This window comes from Scardinius erythrophthalmus (assembly GCF_964197995.2).
Source record: "Scardinius erythrophthalmus genome assembly, chromosome: 6".
Lineage (NCBI taxonomy): Eukaryota > Metazoa > Chordata > Actinopteri > Cypriniformes > Leuciscidae > Scardinius > Scardinius erythrophthalmus.
This window is the reverse complement of record NC_138226.1, coordinates 42,342,008-42,361,800: the sequence shown is the minus strand read 5'-3', so window position 1 is coordinate 42,361,800 and position 19,793 is coordinate 42,342,008. Positions and strand designations below refer to the sequence as shown.

Sequence of the window (19,793 nt, the reverse complement as noted above, 5' to 3'; positions counted from 1 at the left end):
TAATTCAGAAGAGAAATCCACATGTGCGTCTGCTGAGCTGCTTGGATTCAGTGAATGGAAATGAATGTTGTGGTGAAACCTCCCACACCTGTGAATGAAGTGATCAAATTGGTCTCCCTTCAAATTGTATCTACTTATATTTTTTAATATATATAGCCTATATATATATATATATATATATATATATATATATATATATATATATATATATATATATATATATATATATATATATATATATATATATATATATATATATATATTATATATATATACATATATATACTTAAAATAAAATAATTTAAATCGCGTTCATGTTTGAATGCCTTCTGTTTGTGATGCAAAAGACTATGCGCGCTAGCCGTTACCATAGTAAACATAGTAAACGCTTGAAGATACGCATAGTAAAAAAAAACAACATAGCGAACGCTTGAAGAAATCAGACCAATCTTAAAGGTTATCACAGTCATGTTTTTATTTTATCTGTCATAGCCTACGTCTCGTCTCTTTAAACCGGACTATAAAAAAATAAAGTAACTTTTTTTTCCGGGAGCTTCTCTGACTGAAAATATCTGTATGGGAGTCGAGAGAGTGCTAAAGCTCCTCAGGTCGTATGGCATATAATTGTAGAAATTATCATTTTTTCTAAATGTGATGTAGGCTAAATCCTGTAACGTTAACTAAGTTAGGCTACCAGATAAAGAAACAGACGCGACTGAAAAAGTAAGTGTGTCCTCTTTCTTTTGTGAAATAGACCTAACGGTAATTTATTTCTGAGTGACTAATGTGCAATTTTTACATAAATTAATTCATTATGATCAGTGTATCACTTTTTATTGTAAACCTGTGGTAAAACATCGATGCTTGGGTTTTAAATATTCAAGTAGCTGCTAAACAAACAAACAAAAAAAGCTAGCAAACGGCCGCTTTTATCGTGTTTGTTTTCAGCGCTGTTTCCAGTGATTTCTGATTAGTTTTCTGATAAAACTTCCATTTGTTGGTGAAATAATGGGTTAGTGTGACTTTGTCCCAGAGAGGCGTGTTACGGGCGTGTTTTAGTGAAGCGCTGTGGAGCTTCTGGCCCGACAGTGGAAACGCATGCCCGGTGCTATTGGCCCGAGGCTATTATACCGGCACGGCCCGTTTAAAGCCCTGGCCCGGCCCTGGCCCGACAGTGGAAACGCGGCTACTGACAATCACAAATATTTTTTTTTCCTTTTTCCAATTTTGCCTTTTTCCTTTTTCAATAAGTTTAGGGAAATGGGTGTGCTTTTTGAGAAATGGCATTATGGTTTAGAAATTTTAGTTCAAAAGCCTGGTTATGGTGTTTAAGCAATCAAGAAAAACTGTGATTGTAAACCTCGGGTCAAGTAGTAGCACTGTGAAGCGTGAAACAAGATAACCCAGGATTCTGTGAACATTTCAAGTGTGAAAATCCCTAAAGAGTGGCAGTGTAATGTGACCTTGGCATTGTGGCCCAAGTTCCCCCATTGATGTTTCTCAATGATGTCCTTCTAATAACTATGTAACCAATATACCCCACAATTCACCAAGCTTCACAAAGGACAAACGATTGTCAGTGATTAACAAATTTATGACGTATTTTTTTTGTACCTATTTAGAGCTTGAAGCTGAAGATAGAAAGTAATACAGGTTTTGAACAGCACGAGGGTAAATGATGACAGAATTTTCACTTTTGGGTAAATCCCTTTAATAAATGTGTTATACTTGTGACAGAAATCCCTTTTTGCATCAGACACAACTTTCCCATTGGTTTTAAATCAGGTTTATAGCTTACATTAATTGTTAAGTTTTGTAGAACTAATTGCACATAGACTGTATTCCTAAACATTATTAGAGGTAACCTGCTCTTTGATCCCGTTACGGCAGCAGAGGGCGGCTGTGTCACCGCCCCGTTACACCCATATGATAAAGAGTCCTGATGGACTGACTAACACATGAGTGTGAACAGCACATTCAGGAAGCAGCAGCCACAGTCATGGAGGCTAAAGGACCAAAGGTACTGTGTGTTTGTGTTTGTGTGTAAAAGAGAGTTTTCTGGTTGTTGTTATTTGTTGACAGCATGGTCCTGATGTCAGACGAATGGGGAATTTTCAAAAAGCAGTTGTAGGAAGACTCTTGTAGTGTGTGAGGTTAATATTTGTGAAAGTTGGCTTTTTTAATTTTTAATTTTATATATAGAACATTGTTTTACCAGCAGAAATGTTCTATAAGTAAATTAATTTGAGTTTTACCACTGTAAGGGTTTGTTCATCTATAGGTCAGTCCCACCCAAATGTGTGCCGTTTTATTCCCAGAGTCACATAATATCTGACGGTCAAAGTGCCACTGTCAGTGGAAAGGCCGTGACTGCGGTTATTGTAAATGACGTGTGTGAGATTAGATTAGTTGTGTATGTGCCCTGATTCAGCACAAGCTGCATTAACATTTATAGAGTCATAATGTGCTTGTCATTGGCCTGTGCAAAGAGTTCCTTACTGTCAAAACTTCAATTTAGCGACTACTGCCTACATTAGAGGGGGATCCCATTGCCCCTCATGGAAAACTATATCAGGCTAGGTGCTGCCAAACTGGTGAAGAGTTTGACCACTTGAGCCACTAAAATGTTTGTGTTTGAAACTCCATTTAACTTTTTTCCAATATGCAGTAATGCCTTTGGGAGTGCATAATGCACCTGCCATGTTCCAGCACTTACTTGGATGACATTATGATTGATTCTGACTGTTAAAATGAACATCTGGTCACTGTATCAGTGTTTGAATGCCTCGCTCATGCTGAATCTTTGTTACATTGGCCGTGTGCATAGATGCTTTCAGTGTACGGTCAGTAAAACCAGGGCAACAATCAGGCATACCAAGAGATTCTTCTTCAGTTGTATTGCCAGAGATGGACATGAGAACTGTGTGAGGGTGTGATGAAGTGTTCAAATCAAGCAGGTTGAGTTGACTAGCATTGCTGTTTCCATCTCTACGCCAGCTGTATGTTCACAGAAATGTTGTATGGATATGTGTAGACACTTGTTTAGAAACACTATTTGAGTTTTAGCTTTTTGTATGTTGGACTTTCTCTATTGTAAAAAGACAAGAAGCATATTTCACAGTTTGGGATTTACTATTTTTCAGCTCGAGGAAAAGTGCAGCATTTCTGATTCCATGAATAAACTACAAAACTTCTCACTTGTTTTCCTTTCTTTTGTAGAATTTGAATGTTGACCCGGAGAAGCTGTTCACCAAGCTTGAGCGGATCGGGAAGGGGTCCTTTGGAGAAGTCTTCAAAGGCATTGACAATCGCACGCAACAGGTAGTTGCTATCAAGATCATCGACCTGGAGGAGGCTGAAGATGAAGTGGAGGACATCCAACAGGAGATTACAGTTCTCAGCCAGTGTGACAGCCCCTTCATCACCAAATACTACGGCTCTTATCTGAAGGTGAGTCCCGTGCACTGCTAGTGTGGAGCAGTTTAATGTGTGTCAGGCAGCTCGTGGTGTCAAGCTGTATTATGTAATGTTGTAATGTGACCAAGCAGATGATCACTTCATGCATGTTGGTGATTTGAACTGCTCTCCAGCATTAAGTGTGTCTTTGCAGAAAGGATAAGCAGTGATTTTAACTCTGGGCAATGATATTTTCATTTTAACACTGTTAACACCGCATATGTCAGTTAGTGTTTGAATTGAATTGTTTAAAACTATTGTATGCTGATGTTGTTTCTGAGAAGTAAAGTTTCATTTTGTGGCTTGAACAGTTTTGCAGTGACAGTTCAACAAATCTGACTCATGTGTCAAAACTGGGGAATAGTGTTTATAGTTTAGTGAAATGGGCTTTTTGAGAAATGGCATTATGGTTTAGAAATTTTAGTTCAAAAGCCTGGTTATAGTGTTTAAGCAATCAAGAAAACTGTGATTGTAAACCTCGGGTCAAGTAGAAGCATTGTGAAACATGAAACAAGATAACCCAGGATTCTGTGAAGCCTGAGTTTACAATGCCCCCGTTTTGAACATTTCAAGTGTGAAAATCCCTAAAGAGTGGCAGTGTAATGTAACCTTGGCTTTGTGGCCCAAGTTCCCCCATTGATGTTTCTCAATGATGTCCTTCTAATAACTATGTAACCAATATACCCCACAATTCACCAAGCTTCACAAAGGACAAACGATTGTCAGTGATTAACAAATTTATGACATATTTTTTTTTTTTTTACCTATTTAGAGCTTGAAGCTGTAGATAGAAAGTAATACAGGTTTTGAACAGCACGAGGGTAAATGATGACAGAATTTTCACTTTTGGGTAGATCCCTTTAATAAATGTGATTACAGTGATACTTGTGACAGAAATCACTTTTTGCATCAGACACAACTTTCCCATTGGTTTTAAATCAGGTTTATAGCTTACATTTATTGCTAAGTTTTGTGGAACTAGATGCAATTTTCATTTTAACACTGTTTACACCACATATGGCAGTTAGTGTTTGAATTTAATTGTTTAAAACTATTGTATGCTGATGTTGTTTCTGAGAAGTAAAGTTTAATTTTGTGCTTGAACACCAGAATAACTTACACTTTGGTTGATTCACTCAAGAGGTGTTTTCTTTCTCGAGAGCGTTTTGTTGGACTTTTGCACTTGTCTTTTCGTGATCAGATCGCTATTCAATCAGCCGATGTATTACAATTGCTATAAACTTGAAAGTTTCACCATAAAATAAATGGTTCATAACAGAGTGCAAGAACCCCCACACAGGATTCGCTGGCATTCTTGAGGCTCTTCCACATGCCAGGGATCCCATTGTTCCTGAATCACTTTTTGTGGTCTGATACCCTTTACAGCTAATGGGAACATCTGGACGGATGAGTGACATTTCATAAAATTTTAAATTACAGGTTTGGTACAGTTTTAGAGGTTTTAAAAATCAATGCTACTCATCAGACAAAAAAAACAAGACTCATCAGTAATAAGTCAGTTCAAATTGGAAATATTTGATGTCTCTTCCAGGACACAAAACTATGGATCATCATGGAATATTTAGGAGGGGGCTCAGCTCTGGATTTGGTAAGAATTTTAATTCCCTTAACTTTACTAATAATGGTTCATATAGTCACCTTGGTAGTTACAGAAATGTATCATTTAAAACAATAAATATAAAAAAAGGGTATATTTTTCTGCTGTTAACACACCTATCGGACACACCTAATTCAGGTCTTGCAGTCTCTACTAATGAGCTGATGAGTTGAAACAGGTCTGTTGGAACAGGCAGACATGCAAAATGTGTGATGATTCCCAAATCAAGACCAGGACAAGTTTGGGAAATGGTGAACATGATTTCAGCAAGTACAGCATCAAAATCTTTGTTGATCCTGGAACAACATTCCAATTAACCAATCAGATTTGAGGGACAAAGTTTAGAGTTTGTCAAGTTTAGGTTCACAACCAGGGTTAGGTGCTTCTACATCAGTGTTATTCACCTATCATTATGAGTTATAAGAAGGGTTAGGTTTAGGGATAGGGTTAGGACTTAATTTTTTGAGACAGGAGTGTTGTTCCAGCATCAACAAAATATGAAATATCTAGGAACATGTCATGACAATGATGTACTAAAAATGAAAAGGTTTTTCCTTTGCATTTTTCACACAGATGACAAGGTTGTCAAAACGATCCCCTTTCACACTGATCTGTGAAAACTACTAAAAACGCTGTATTATGCATTCCAGGCTAGTAGATGTAATTTTGCAAAGAAACACTTCGCGCCTATTGACTGAATATGTAATACGCATGCGCATGACGTTACCGTGTTCACAAATTTGCCTTGTTGTTTGCTTGGAGACGATAATGGTGTTGTTTTCAAAAATGTGCACTTTAAAACCTGTTTTCAAAAGTTTGTTCAGGCCCCAAAACGCTGTTGCGTAAAAGAACGGCTGGCTAAGCTTGTCTGGTTAAGCTGTCAAAGACCCCTGGTCTAAATGATTGCTTTTTTAAACCTGTCCCATAGACCCTCCACCACTGCACATTTTGGATGTCTCACTCATCTAACATACCTGATTCAACTCATTAGCTCATTATAGAGACTGCAAGACCCGAAATGGTTGTGTCCAACGTGCACTTTTGAGGGCTCTCCAGGAAAATTTGAAAGCACTGGTCTAAAGAACATATTTTGAGTTTTAGGACATGGGTTTTCATTTTAGCCAATTCTACAATCCATCTAGTACAGATGACAAGTTGGTGTGGTGACCTTGTTATAATAAAAAAATAAAATCTCTAGGACTGGTGTAGCCAACCCTAGTCCTGGAGGACTCCCTTCCTGCAGACTTCAGTTCAACCCTGCTCCAACACACCTGTCTGTTATTAATTATTAATCCTGAACATCTAAATTAGCTGTGTGAGGTGTTTTGATTTAGAGTACGTTTACACAACAACGATATGCTTAAAAAAGAGAGTTTTTCCTTCGGGTTTTTCGCGTACAGACGACACCATTGTCAAAACGATCCCCATTCACACGGATCCGCGAAAACGGTTAAAAACGCTGTTTTCTGCTGCCAGCCATTAGATGGCGATGAAACACTATGGACTGATCAGGTAATATACGCATGTGCATGATGTCATCGTCTTCAGAGATTCGGTTTTTGTTGTTTACACGCAGACCGTTTTCAAAAACTTGCACTTTGAAACCCATTTTCAAAACTTTGCGTTTTCAGGCACCCAAAACGCTGTTGTTGTGTAAACGAAAGGCCAAAACACATAAAAATTTTACGTTTTTAGTTGAAAACGGTGTTGTGTAAACAGCCCCTAAAGTTGGAGCTTAACTCTGCAAGACTGTACCCCTCAAGGAGGATGGCTACCCCTGGACTAGAAATTAGTTTAGGGCTTAAAGTTGTGTTTGTCCAGAGGTTTAGAGTCGGTTTAGAGTCCAACTCTACACATGTTTATTAAGATTCTCTAAAGGTCAATTCACACAAACACACAACCTCACACAAATGTCAACAAACACCAGCAAACAAGTTGGCTGTTGGATTTAGATTTGGATTTGTCAGTCAGATGAAAACAAACCCTGAGCAAGGCAACAGATGCCTTCAGGGGTAAGACACTGATCCGACAAAACCCAACAAACATGTTTGTTGGCGTTTGTCTGTGCAGTGTGAATTGGCCTTAACAGGTCTAAAGGTCACGGGGCAACTTTATTGACGAGTGTTGCTTGGGCACTTTCCCATTGAGAATGGGCAACACATTTCTATCTGGATACTTTAGATCGTTGGTCTCTCCTGGTTGCCAGTTGATGGCAGCATTGCCCAGCAATATTGCTCAAAAAGTTCCCCATGTATCATCACCTTAACAGGTTCTTTGATCTACAGCTGGGACCGGGAGCTCTTGATGAGTCTCATATTTCCACCATCCTCCGAGAGATCCTTAAGGGTCTGGATTACCTACATTCAGAGAAGAAAATTCACAGAGATATTAAAGGTACCTGTGAATGATGACGTGGCGCCTGCACAGTTTTCTACTATTGAAGTCTATAAATGATCCCCAGCATTTCAAGATGGAACTTCTGTTCTGAAACCTCAAATGAAGATGGCTGATGTGTGTTTGTGTGTTTTTCTCCAGCTGCCAACGTCCTGTTGTCAGAGCAGGGTGATGTGAAGCTAGCTGATTTTGGTGTGGCTGGGCAGCTCACAGACACACAGATCAAGAGGAACACGTTTGTGGGCACTCCATTCTGGATGGCACCAGAGGTCATTAAACAGTCAGAGTACGACTCAAAGGTCAGATCCACTCACCATGTAATGCATGTCCCAAAGTCTTAGTCCTTGCCAGGCTTGGGTTAGCATTTAGACCAGGGGTAGCCAGCCCTGGTCATGGAGGACTCCCTTCCTGCAGACTTCAGTTTAACCCTGCTCCAACACATGTGCCTGTTATTTTCTGGTAATCCTGAACAGCTTGATTAGTTGGTTCAGGTGTGTTTGATTGGGGTTGAAGCTAAACTCTGCCTGTTTGTGGATCATTAGTTCTCAGAAAGAGCGATTTACATTTGTGCTCACAATTTGTGTACCATCAGAGGTCCCTAACCCTAACGGCCCAGAAATGCTGATCTAGTTAGCATCTTTAGGGTGTTTACAGCTGTATTTCTATTATAGTTAATGATATCAAGGAATAATAAGTTAATGATTTTTAGTAATAAGCTTCAATGTAGTGTATTGATCAACGTGACATGGCACTAAAACTTAAAACTACTTACCTCAAGCTCCATTTACAAAATTGGTATGCCAAGTTTGTCTCTTATCCCTAGCCATGACTGCCATATTCTCCTCTTTCACTTCCTCCTCTTTTTTAACGCACATAAAATCCACAAAAGTGTGATTCACCTTGCTCTATTTGTTTACCACTAGCACATGCTGATGACATTTTATTCTTCTAAACTAACTTGAAGCCTATGATTCAATAGTTGTCATCATCATACAGTCTCACATACATGTAGTACCCAAGTTTATTAGACCTATGTCGTACAGTGTGATTTGTAATGATCTTATAGGATTGCACAGCCTATAGCAGGTATTAGATCAAAAGAGAATGACGTGTAACATAGTATAGTCAGCCACATGTAATATCGGTCATTCAGGTTCGTGTGTTTTGCAGGCAGATATCTGGTCATTGGGCATAACTGCAATTGAGCTGGCAAAAGGAGAGCCACCCCACTCTGATCTTCACCCCATGAAGGTGTTATTTCTCATCCCTAAGGAAAATTCACCCACACTGGAAGGAGACTATAACAAAGCTCTCAAAGAGTTTGTAGATGTCTGTCTCAATAAAGACCCCAACTTTGTAAGTGGTGCCAAACTATTTATCACAGGGGTATCCAATCTTGTTTCTGGGGTGGGGTGGGTTGGGTTGATGTTCTCTGCAGAGTTCAGCTCTGACCAGCTCCATCAGACCTGTCTGGGATTTTCCAGGGATTAGCTGATTCAGGTGTATTTAATTAGGGTTGGAGCTCAACTCTGCTGGAAGGAGGGCCTGCAGGAGCAAGATTGGATATATCAGGGTTGTTCAAATCTGGCTCTGGAGGGCCACTGCTCTGCTGAGTTTAGCTCAAACCATGACCAATCTCACCTACCTGTAATGTTCTAGTAACTCTGAAGACCTTGATTAGCATGTTCAGGTGTCTTTGATTAGGGTTTGAGCTAAACTCTGTAGAGCAGTGGCCCTCCAGAGCCAGATTTGAGCAACCCTGCTACAGAGGGAATGCATTGACGTCACTTTCCCGCCGGAACAGGCCCCCCTCAGCCTAACCCCGGATTTCCACCAACTGCGGAATGGCTGCAGATCGGCTCCATGCTCCGCCGTCCTTCAATACCCACCAGGTCCGGATTTGTTGCGGAACGGCTGCGGCCATGACTGACAGCTGAAGTCACGAGGACCCACGAGATCTCGCAAATTCACATACAATCACGCAAATATAAGTGCTGAATTGCTGTGGAGCTCTATGGCATCCGGCAAAAATAGCTCTGCAAATCCGTTCCGCAGTCATGAAAATACGCACATTGACTTTAATGGAAAGCTATTGTCTCCGCCACCGTTCCGGAGCGGATCCACAGCTGTTCCGCAGTTGGTGGAAATTAGGGGTTACTCAGTGGCAAAAGAGCTGTTGCGTGACTGGATTTAATAGGGGAAACTACGAAAACATCAGTAAAACAAACGATTGTCAGTTTAAACTAAAGGTTGGACTCTGCATAGTTTTCCTTACAATTTACCAAAGATCCAGTGATCCATGGATATTGCCATGCAGCCGGGAATCGTATTTCCTGATTTCAACGCCGGAGAAATACATAAAGCAAATTTGCCTGTGAACGCTTTATATAAATACAATATAGGTAGGTCTAAATCCATGTGATCAGTTATATCAATGTTATATCTCATATCTTCGAGCCTTAAAACTTGTATAGTTTTTTGTCAGTGTTTATTTAAAAACGTCCAATTATGCAGAACATACAATAGTACATTTTTAAATGATGAGTTGTCAATACAATATATATAGGGTATAATTTTACCCCTAAACTTAGTATATTGACACAAAATGATAAACTGCAAATCCACCTTTCTCTGCCTGGATCCAGTTGTTTCTGTGAATTGCATCGATTCATTTGCTTCTCTGTTTTGTATCTTTCGGCAGTCTGTAAAACTATACCTCAGATTTCTTGTCAAAGCTAGTTGTACAGTCAATCTCAAAGCTCTTTCCCATTTTAGATGTGTTTTGTGTGTTTTTCAGCTCAGCCTTTTTGCCACTCAGTGAGTGGAACCGCAGTCACTCCGGCTGACGGTGACATCACGCGCATATCCTCTATACAGTCTTTCCATTTCTGCATCTATAGCAGGGGTGGGCAGTGTCCCTCGAGGGCCACTGTCCTGCAGAGTTGGGCTCCAACACTAATCAAACACACCTGCCTATAATTTTCAAGTAATCCTGAAGAAAATCTGGGTCAGATTTGTATAGGTGTGTTTGATTAGGATTGGAGCTAAACTCTGCAGGACAGTAACCCTTGAGGGCCAGAGCAGCCCACCCTTAACGTACATTCATGACTAACCAAAAGACAATGTTCGTGTTGTCTCTGCCAGAGGCCACCAGCTAAAGAGCTTTTGAAACACAAATTTATCCTTCGATATTCCAAGAAGCCATCATATCTGACAGATCTCATAGACAAGTACAAGAGATGGAAAGTAAATCAGGCCCGTGATGAGTCCAGCTCAGATTCAGACTCGTAAGCATGCAACAAACATTGGCACATTTAGTTATATAATAAATATTATAATTATTTATTCACTGAGAAAATATTGAAATATTGTGTGTACATGTTCTCAGAGATGATGGTGAGGCATCTGGAGAGTCTGTGAATGATGACTGGATCTTCAACACTATCATGGACAAAAAGCCCTTACAGAAAGTCGAAAAGAATGACGGAATCATTCACAAAGTGGTGAGGAATCAGATGCGCCAGTGTCTTTGCATTAGACACAACATATCAAAGCAGGAGTTGTTTATTTTAAAAACAGCATTAGGTACACTTATCAAGCAAATGATGTTTGTGGTATTTTGAAACGATAAAAGATATAGTGTTTGTGGTTGTCAGATGTTAGTAGATCATGTCGATAGTTCATGTGATTCTCTACACCACTTGTGGGAACTTGAGAAGCGACTTCAATAGGGTGTGTTCACACTTGGCATGTTTGGTTGGATTAAAACGAACTGTGGTGCGTTTGCTCTGTTAGTGCGGTTCAAGTGTGAACGCTACGATCCGGCCCACATCTGGTACGTGTTGAGTACCAGATGTGGCCCGGATCCGGGCCGACACTATGTTGCTCTCTGGGAAAGCCCTTCATGAGTTCTCAGCTGGTCAAAACACCATGATATGTTGCTACGCACATTCAACAAGTGCATTTATCCCATCACATAGCATTGCTTTGGATGTTCGGTAAGTTCTGTTCTGTCTCAAAATAGGCAATATGTCATAAAAGCCAACCAATCAGGTTGTGAACATATCCCTATTCTTTTAGGTTCGGTGATAAAAATGCCAATCTGAACGCTAGCGGACCAGGACTAACATTTTTTGTTGGGTCCGGACCAAACGAACCAAGCCAATCGAACTACAAGTGTGAATACAGGCACTAAAAATCACAAAAAAACCTGCAGATTTAAACACATTGAGCAAAAATGATGAACATAAGTGAAAAGAAAAGCTCCTGCAGCCAAAGTACACACACATCTGTCTCTCTCTCATTGTTTAGGTTCCGGTTCCAGACAGACCAAAAAAGTCTCCGGCCCAGTGTATGTCCTCTATCATGTCCCCGTTGTTTGCAGAGGTAAGAATTTGATTTTGTTTTCTTCATTGGCTGGCTTATATGTAGAAAACGTAGTTGTGTGGGGGTTAGGGTTAGATTCAAATGATCAGACAAATGAAAACCAGTGCATACTGAACTAACATTGCTGTATCCATTCAGCGTATCAGTCACAGATGAATGTGTTTGTTCTGCCAGCTGAAGCAGAAGCGAGGTGTGTATAAGCCGGCGGTGTTAGAGGAGCTGAAGCAGGCCATGCTCCTGGCGGAAGAGACGTGTCCCGGGATCACAGACTCTATGGTGACGGGGGTGGTTCAGAGGTTAAAGAGGTATCCACAGCACCCTGACCGTCACATGTGTGGCTTGGGGATGAGTTGTGATTCTGATGTGTGTTTTCTGCCTGACAGGTTTTCCTCTCCTCACTGACACTGCATGAAGACTCTTTCTCTGTGGGCGTGACATCTGACTCGCAGTGCACTTCAACGCACACACACACACTGAATGTGTGTTCCTTTATGGATGATGTTGTAGCATAGTGTGTGTATGACGTGTTTTCCCAGACAGCAACATAGTGTTGTCCCAGATCTGACCCACATCTGGTGTGTGTTGAATCCAGATGCACCGGATCTGGGCCGACACTATGTTGCTGTCTGGGTTTTGCCTTGTTATTATGGTGGGATTCTGATTAAGCCATTTACAAAATCAGGTACTTGTGTGTACATAAGTGAAGAATATGGACTGGATTTGTTTAACAACCCTACATAATCATTTGGTACAATCATAACAGTTTTCCTTTCTGTGTTGATATTTCCCATAGAGGGCTGCAGAGATGACGTATTTTTGTTGGTCAGCCTGTAAGTTATCATCACTCTGGGATTAATAGGATTTTTCCATTGGCTGTTAAATTATTAAAGAAAATAAGCTCTGTGAAAAACAAAAGTTTATGATTCTTACACATTTTCTGATAATCTTAACAAATGAACACAACTATTATGAATTTTTAAGTCTAAATACAATCGCCAGAAGTAGAAAGCTTTAAAACTATAAACAAGCGACACCGTGGTCACATGATTTCAACATCACTACCATTAAGTGTTCCACAACTCTTTCAGACTTTGTTTAAAAACATTTTCCCTGAAAGTTTGAGTTAGAATACACAGTACACAATGATGCTGTGAGAAAGTAGATGAGTTTACCAGTTCGGCTGGTGATGTTTAATGTCCCCGACAACCGCTGTAGTCCCATGTAGACACATGTTAGCAAACGCCTTATTCCAGACAAGTAAAAGCTTTTAAAAAAATCACAAGGGAGGTTTGCTGATGCGTTTATGTTTTAGAATAAAACATGAAAATATCTTTGGCTTGTGTTATCCACAGACCTTTAGGGCATTTAACAACCAAAAACTCATTAAAAAAACAATGCCTTCAGACCGATGGAAACAGAAGAGCTAAACTCGACTGCAGGTATTGGCCTACAAGAATACGTCATTCTCACCAGTTCTCTATTAGACAGGATGTTTCTGAGGGTTGGGATATGTAAAACTGTCCTTTTTTATGTAAAAAACCACTTGCCTCTTACATCAAAGCTATTGCCACTATACCACTATAGCTATTGCTAGCAGGCGATATCAGGGGGAGGGGCTTCTTATTCTAAAGAGCATTTGATTGGACTAAACTGGATACACCTGAAATGAGTGGCCATATCCAGTGCACAATGAACTTTCACTAATTCCTGGAAGAGAGTGTAAATATATTTTTTATTTATCTGTTAAAAATAAAATTGTCAACTTAGCCTACTGATGGATCAAAGCTCAGAGACATGAACTAAAAAGGGTTTTGTGTGTATATCTGCTGTTTTTTTTACAGAGCTGTAATAGTGCAATAATTAAATAACTGTTGATTGTCCTTTTGCTAGCATTGCTGGTAAATACTATACTATTAAAAACAACATATTAACAGATTTGTAATTTCCTTTGTGTTATCACAAGTCCCTGTACTAAACTGATTTCTGATTACTGAGTTTGTGGTTTTAAATATCCCAAAAGATCTTGCTTGTGACTGTAGATGTATCGTTAAGGTTAGAAACCATAATGTTAATTTTTAAAGTGAGTTTAAGGGTTTTGTAATAGTTATTGTACAGCAAACAAATGGTACTTTAAAGCTAAAGTGTGTCATGTCTAAACCACCAGTAACCAGAATCGCAAAAAAAATAAATGTTTAAGTACACACTTGTTTTAAAAGGAAACCCATTAGCAGAGATGGGCATAAATACATGGAAATGTATTTAAAATACAAATACAAAATACTGTGTGGAAAAATGTATTTAAATACAAATACAGTATTTTGTATTTTGAAAATACACAAAAAACATGTGAAATTGTCACAGTGAATGAAGAAACTACATAGGCCTACTGACTTTTCATTCCTAACCTCATCTCTGCCCTTTCTTTCTTTCTTTCTTTCTTTCTTTCTTTCTTTCTTTCTTTCTTTCTTTCTTTCTTTCTTTCTTTCTTTCTTTCTGGCAATTACAAATAAACGCATGCAAAATAGCAGCCATTTATATAGGCTTCTTATTTCTGGTTACAATGTAGTCTATTACTTGGGGTGAACACTATTAAAAAAATCATAATGTATGTATAACTGTGGGAACCTTTTCTGCTATCTAGCAAAGAATATGGATGACCAAAATCTAAATTTTACTTCACAGTAACAATATCATGGTTTCACAATTCTCAATATCAGTTTTGATTCCACAGAATAAACTGAATTTTAAACTCTTTTGAGTATTTTTTTGTTTTTTTTACAGTTAGTCCAATGCTTTTTAAAGGGGTCATATAATGCCATTTTTGTACAAGCTAATATGATTCTTTAGGGTCTAAATTAAAAGTTTGTAATATACTTTAATTAAAAATTCTCATTAGCATTGTAAGAAAACACTCATTTTACCTGGTCAAAAACAGCTCTGTTTTCAGCACACCGTTTCAGTGCATGTGTCTTTAAATGATAATGAGCTTTGCTCACCCCGCCCCTCTGTTCTGTGCGTACACCGTTTGTAACACAATAACACAATAACCATAACGCGTTGTTCATTATAAACATGGGATTATTTATTACATGGAGAACATCGTACATAGAAAACATGCCGTAATGTACCCTGAGTGTAAACAGCCGCATTCATCGTGAAGCGTGCAGCAAGCGATTTGCAAAGATTACAGTTTTTCTCGATTGCTTAAACACTATAACCAGGCTTTTGAACTAAAATTTCAAAACCATAACGCCATTTATCAAAAAGCACACCCATTTCACTAAACTATAAACACTATTCCCTGTTTTGACACATGAGTCAGATTTGTTAAACTGTCACTGCAAAACTCTACACACAAATCCCTTCATTTCTCATTGCTTAGACCATGTTGTCATTTAGAAAGCACTAGCATTCAATATTGTTCACTCATGTCAGCGCAGCTTCAGCTCAGTTAGACACACAATTACCCAAGTGGAAACACTAAGAGTCAAAATTTAACACACATCAATCAGAACTTCAATAGATATATAAAAGGGCCCAGATCAGTTTATTGCGTTTTGGAACAATGGATCCAGAAAGACATGAAGGAAGAGGGATAAGAATGAGGAGGAGGAAGGGCAAGGACAAGAAGACAAGCAGTCTCAGATGAAATTCAAGCCACTCTAGTTGCCCATGTCTTTATCAATGGTATGACTATGAGGGAGGCTCGGCTACGAGTAAGGCCAAATTTGAGTCGCTTCACCGTCGCCTCGAGAGCCTTCAGGGAGGTGTGGTGGCAAACAAAATTCTATCACTGAATAAGAGACAAACATTTCCAATAGTCTTTGATGAGGTTTATTTTCTTGCAAGAAAAGGCCAGAAGTCGTACAGTCACACAGAGTGATTAGTGTGACAGTGAAGGGAGGGCATCCTTTCTCCTTTATAGTCTTGACTCCCAGAATGTTATCTTTCTAGGCAAATTGTGGTATTTCAACCATATGTGGAACATTCTTAGACGTGTCCATCATATTGTATCCTTGAGTGGAGGCCCTCCTGTTACGTCCCAACACTCTTTACCATTCCAATACAATTCAAATTCCATATTAGAATATGGTTTGTGTGTGCTCTTTTACTGTCATATGTTGGTCACACACATCTTACTGTAAGTAAATATAAAAAAAAAATTAGAGGAGAGAGTAAAAAAAAAAAAAAAGTAAAAAAAAAAAAAGAGAGTAAAACAGGAAAAAAAAATTTTTTTTTGTGTGTGTGTGTTTTCTGTGTATGAATAAAAATGTGCCAATGTATCCACTGGTTGTGTCTTTTGTGTTCATCATGTGAAAAGGTTTGTGATGGGGGGAACCACAGGCAGCATAACTTACCAGTTTTGGAAATGTTGTTTTGAATTTATTGCACCAGTGTCTTAGACTATGTTGTAGTGTGTGTGATTTTGAGGGCTTGTGTGTCCTGTCTGAGGGCAAAGTTTGGGTTTTCAGCAAGAGTGAATGGTTTTGAGTGTAGAGCTTCATTTTGACCTGAGAATAGGATGTTTGGGGAATTGGGTGAGACGTTATGGATTTGTGTTTATAGTTTTGAGAATACGAGGCATAGTTTCAAGAAATGTGTTTAAGCAATCGAGAAAACTGTAATATAAATATTAATATAAAGGTTAATAAAACGTTACACTCACTTCAGTTCTTCTGGAGGTGCAGCAGGAACACGAATAGTTGGTACCGATCTTTTTTTTTCAGGAGCAGCTTCTTAGCAAAACCAGCTTTATAATGACCCTCGTTTGTAAAGCAGTCTGGTGTGTGAAATGATTCGCGCAAACATGAAAGCATTGACGTTGATCGTGGGGAATATTCCCTTTGAAAACAAAACTCAGCCACTGCGTCTTCAGCGGTTCGGATTTAGGAACATCAAAATGATGCTGTGTTCCTTATTACACCCAAGAACAGAACACCACAATCACTTAGACGCCATTCTGCTCCAGCGTATCAACAATTCAGTGCTCCAGCTTATCAACAATGACCGCGCTGGTCCGCGCAGACTATGATTGACAGCTTGCTCACAAGAGAGGGCGGGTCTGTGTTGAAACGCTGCTGTCAATCAACAATCGTGGGAGGGGCGTCGATTTTGTGATGTCACAAAATCGAATGGCTTGATTTGAGAGAGGGGAAAACTTAAGAAGATTTAAAAAAAAGAAAACACTGGATGGATTTTTATCATTTTATGATGGTTGTGTACAGGCACTGCCAACACACATTTCAGTACAATCTACTTGTAAAAGTGCATGTACCATTATATGACCCCTTTAAGTAATTTTATGTTTATTTTATGTAAAGTTAATTTGTTTCTATAAGTTTATTAAAATTAGAAAGTGTATCTACAATTTAAAATTAGAATTAATTTAGATTCATTTGACACTATTTACCCCTTTTTATTATTATTTTTTATGTACAATAAAACTAAAAGCTGAAGATTTTTGTGGTGTATCATTCATCAGTGCTTGTTTTTCCACTCCAATGTTCCAATAATTCCTGTCCACTAAAAGCTGCACGGATATATGCTTATCCCACAAATAGGCCTATGTAAACGATTTAGAAAAAGTTCCATTAATTCACACTTTATATCATCGCTATATGTAGTGTCATATCACCCAGCCCTAACATGCAGTGATGCTTTAAACACATTTGACAAGCTAGTTGATCAAAATCAACAGCCGGTCAAGACTGATTGGCTAACGCTATTTTCCCACTTGGCTGTGCTCTTTTATTCTTTCATGTTAACTGAAGTGAATAATGCACTATTTTAACTTTAATCAACAAGTAGAATTGATCTTGACATTCTCACCTTGGAAAAGGTGATCATCGCTGATCCAGTGCTGAGCTAGTGAATGTCTGAACTAGTTGATGCACAAAACCAATACCCTGATAAAGAGGTTGACTGGCAAAAAGTATTTTATGTATTTTGAAAATACAAAAATACTCATCTTAAATGTATTTAAATACAAATTACATTTGATTTTTTCCAAAGGCTTTAAAATACAAAATAGTATTTTGTATTTCAAATACGTATTTTAAATACATGTATCTGAAATACTGCCCATCCCTGCTTCATTTAGAAGTAAACCATTGCTGTTGTCCTCCCTGTCTCTCCAGTGGCTCTGAGTTACAGCACTCCTCATCGCACCTGATGATAACAGCTTTATAACGCTGTGTTATGAAACAAATTCCTATGGGATTATAGGACTATAAATCTGTGCTAAAGTTCAAATCAGGCTAACACATTTCCGAGCAATCGCTGCAGTGATGACCCTAATTGGCCTGATTTGAGGAAGCACCGGTGTCTTTAAACCTGTCTATTGCAGACGAGTGTGTGGAGAACAGCACAACCAATCCAAACCGCAGTGAAAACTGAGCAAATTCACACAATTTTTAATTCTTACATCAAAAAACAAGATCAAAATTTGTCACTCTATATACAGATATTACATACAATGTTTATACACTTATTACATAATTTTTTTACACAAGAAAAATATACATAAAAATGTAAACTTTTGTATACAAAAAAATACCTTAGACAAATTAAAGACCAATAACAAAAGGTGACTAGACTATCCTATGAGTTTTTTAGAAACGGTTCTACAGTACATTCAGTGAGTACAGGAATCAGTCAGCCATCCTAACGCAGAGTGCAAGCGGTTTCTGTCAGGCGTCTCTCTGTGCAGCGGACCCGCACACACACACACACACACACACACACACACAGTAGTAACACAGGGAGAACGTGGACTGCACGCAACATCTCAGCTCCTTAGAGAAACGGAGAGGTGGGGGGGGGGGGGGATAACCAAAGCCGACTCTTGTTCACAAGTAACCGTGGAGCATAGTGCAGGTGAAAGTGCATCCGAACACATGGAGTTTAAGGGTGATGAGCAATGACCTTGAGGTTCACTTAATCAAGGACACCTCAAAAAGTAAGTAATGGCCTGTGATCATTCTGGCACTCAACAGATCTCATTCATGAAACAACAAATCTTCATAAAACCATTCTTACATAAACTCTTGCAATATCACCACTCAAATAAGAATGATTCTACTGAACCTGACAACTCATATTAGAGTGGTTTTAATCCGATTCAATGCAAGTTTATATTATACTGGTTTTACAAATGAATCTGATGTACGTAACAGCAGTTTTAGGAACCGTTCTATTCAATGGGACCGTTGATGTGAGAATGAACTGAACCGTTCTTATGTGAACAGTCAACTGTAATAAATAATGGCATTTTTGCACAACTTCATTCTGCTGGTTTTTCATGAATGAGACCCATTATCTTTTGGACTAGTGAAGATTGGATCAAAGTAAGTGTGAATAAGGGCCATGGTTGTGGTTTTATGTTTTTGAGCGACCACTGACTGTTACTTTTTAATAGCTATCAAAAATACTGTTGCACATGATCACAGTCTCTTCGTCAGGATAAAAGACACAGATACACAACATCAATCAATAAAAATGAGTTTTGATAGCCATTAAAACTACCAAACATTATCCCATTAAATGCTTCAGTTCCATCAAGTATTTTGCAAATGACTAGTTTTCTCTTTTTTAAATCTTCCGCCACTCAATTCAACCAATAAAACCCAATCTAGAGGTTTCTATTCTATAAATATATTTAAATACTTAACAATATAAGATCATCGTTCAGTGTTTGAAATCTACCCGAAACCTTGGTTTTACGGTGGAAACAGAAATCTGCAGGGAACGCTGGTCCCACGTGGCGTAAGGCTGACTTGCGGTGGCTGACAATGGCTGAGTTTGAACCTGACACTTCAGTGGAAGTCTGGAGAAGAACCATCAGGTTGCACAAACCATTCTCCAAAGAAATTGCACCAAATGTCCGCACAGCAAAGGCAGGGTCATTTGAGTTGACGTCCACCCTCCCGCCCGCCACCTC

The 19,793-nt window shown here is 38.8% G+C and overlaps 1 protein-coding gene across 1 annotated transcript; it reads left to right on the top strand.

The window, feature by feature from the left end:
- Positions 1 to 1,999: 1,999 nt before the first annotated feature.
- On the top strand, positions 2,000 to 12,318 carry stk24a (serine/threonine kinase 24a; the record flags this gene model as incomplete). Its single annotated transcript, XM_081367421.1, has 11 exons — positions 2,000 to 2,020; positions 3,220 to 3,450; positions 5,009 to 5,065; positions 7,360 to 7,468; positions 7,610 to 7,767; positions 8,639 to 8,824; positions 10,613 to 10,755; positions 10,857 to 10,971; positions 11,780 to 11,854; positions 12,029 to 12,159; positions 12,238 to 12,318. The coding sequence occupies 11 exons, from the start codon at positions 2,000 to 2,002 to the stop codon at positions 12,254 to 12,256; spliced, it is 1,245 nt and encodes a 414-aa protein (XP_081223547.1). The 3' UTR covers positions 12,257 to 12,318.
- Positions 12,319 to 19,793: the final 7,475 nt, after the last annotated feature.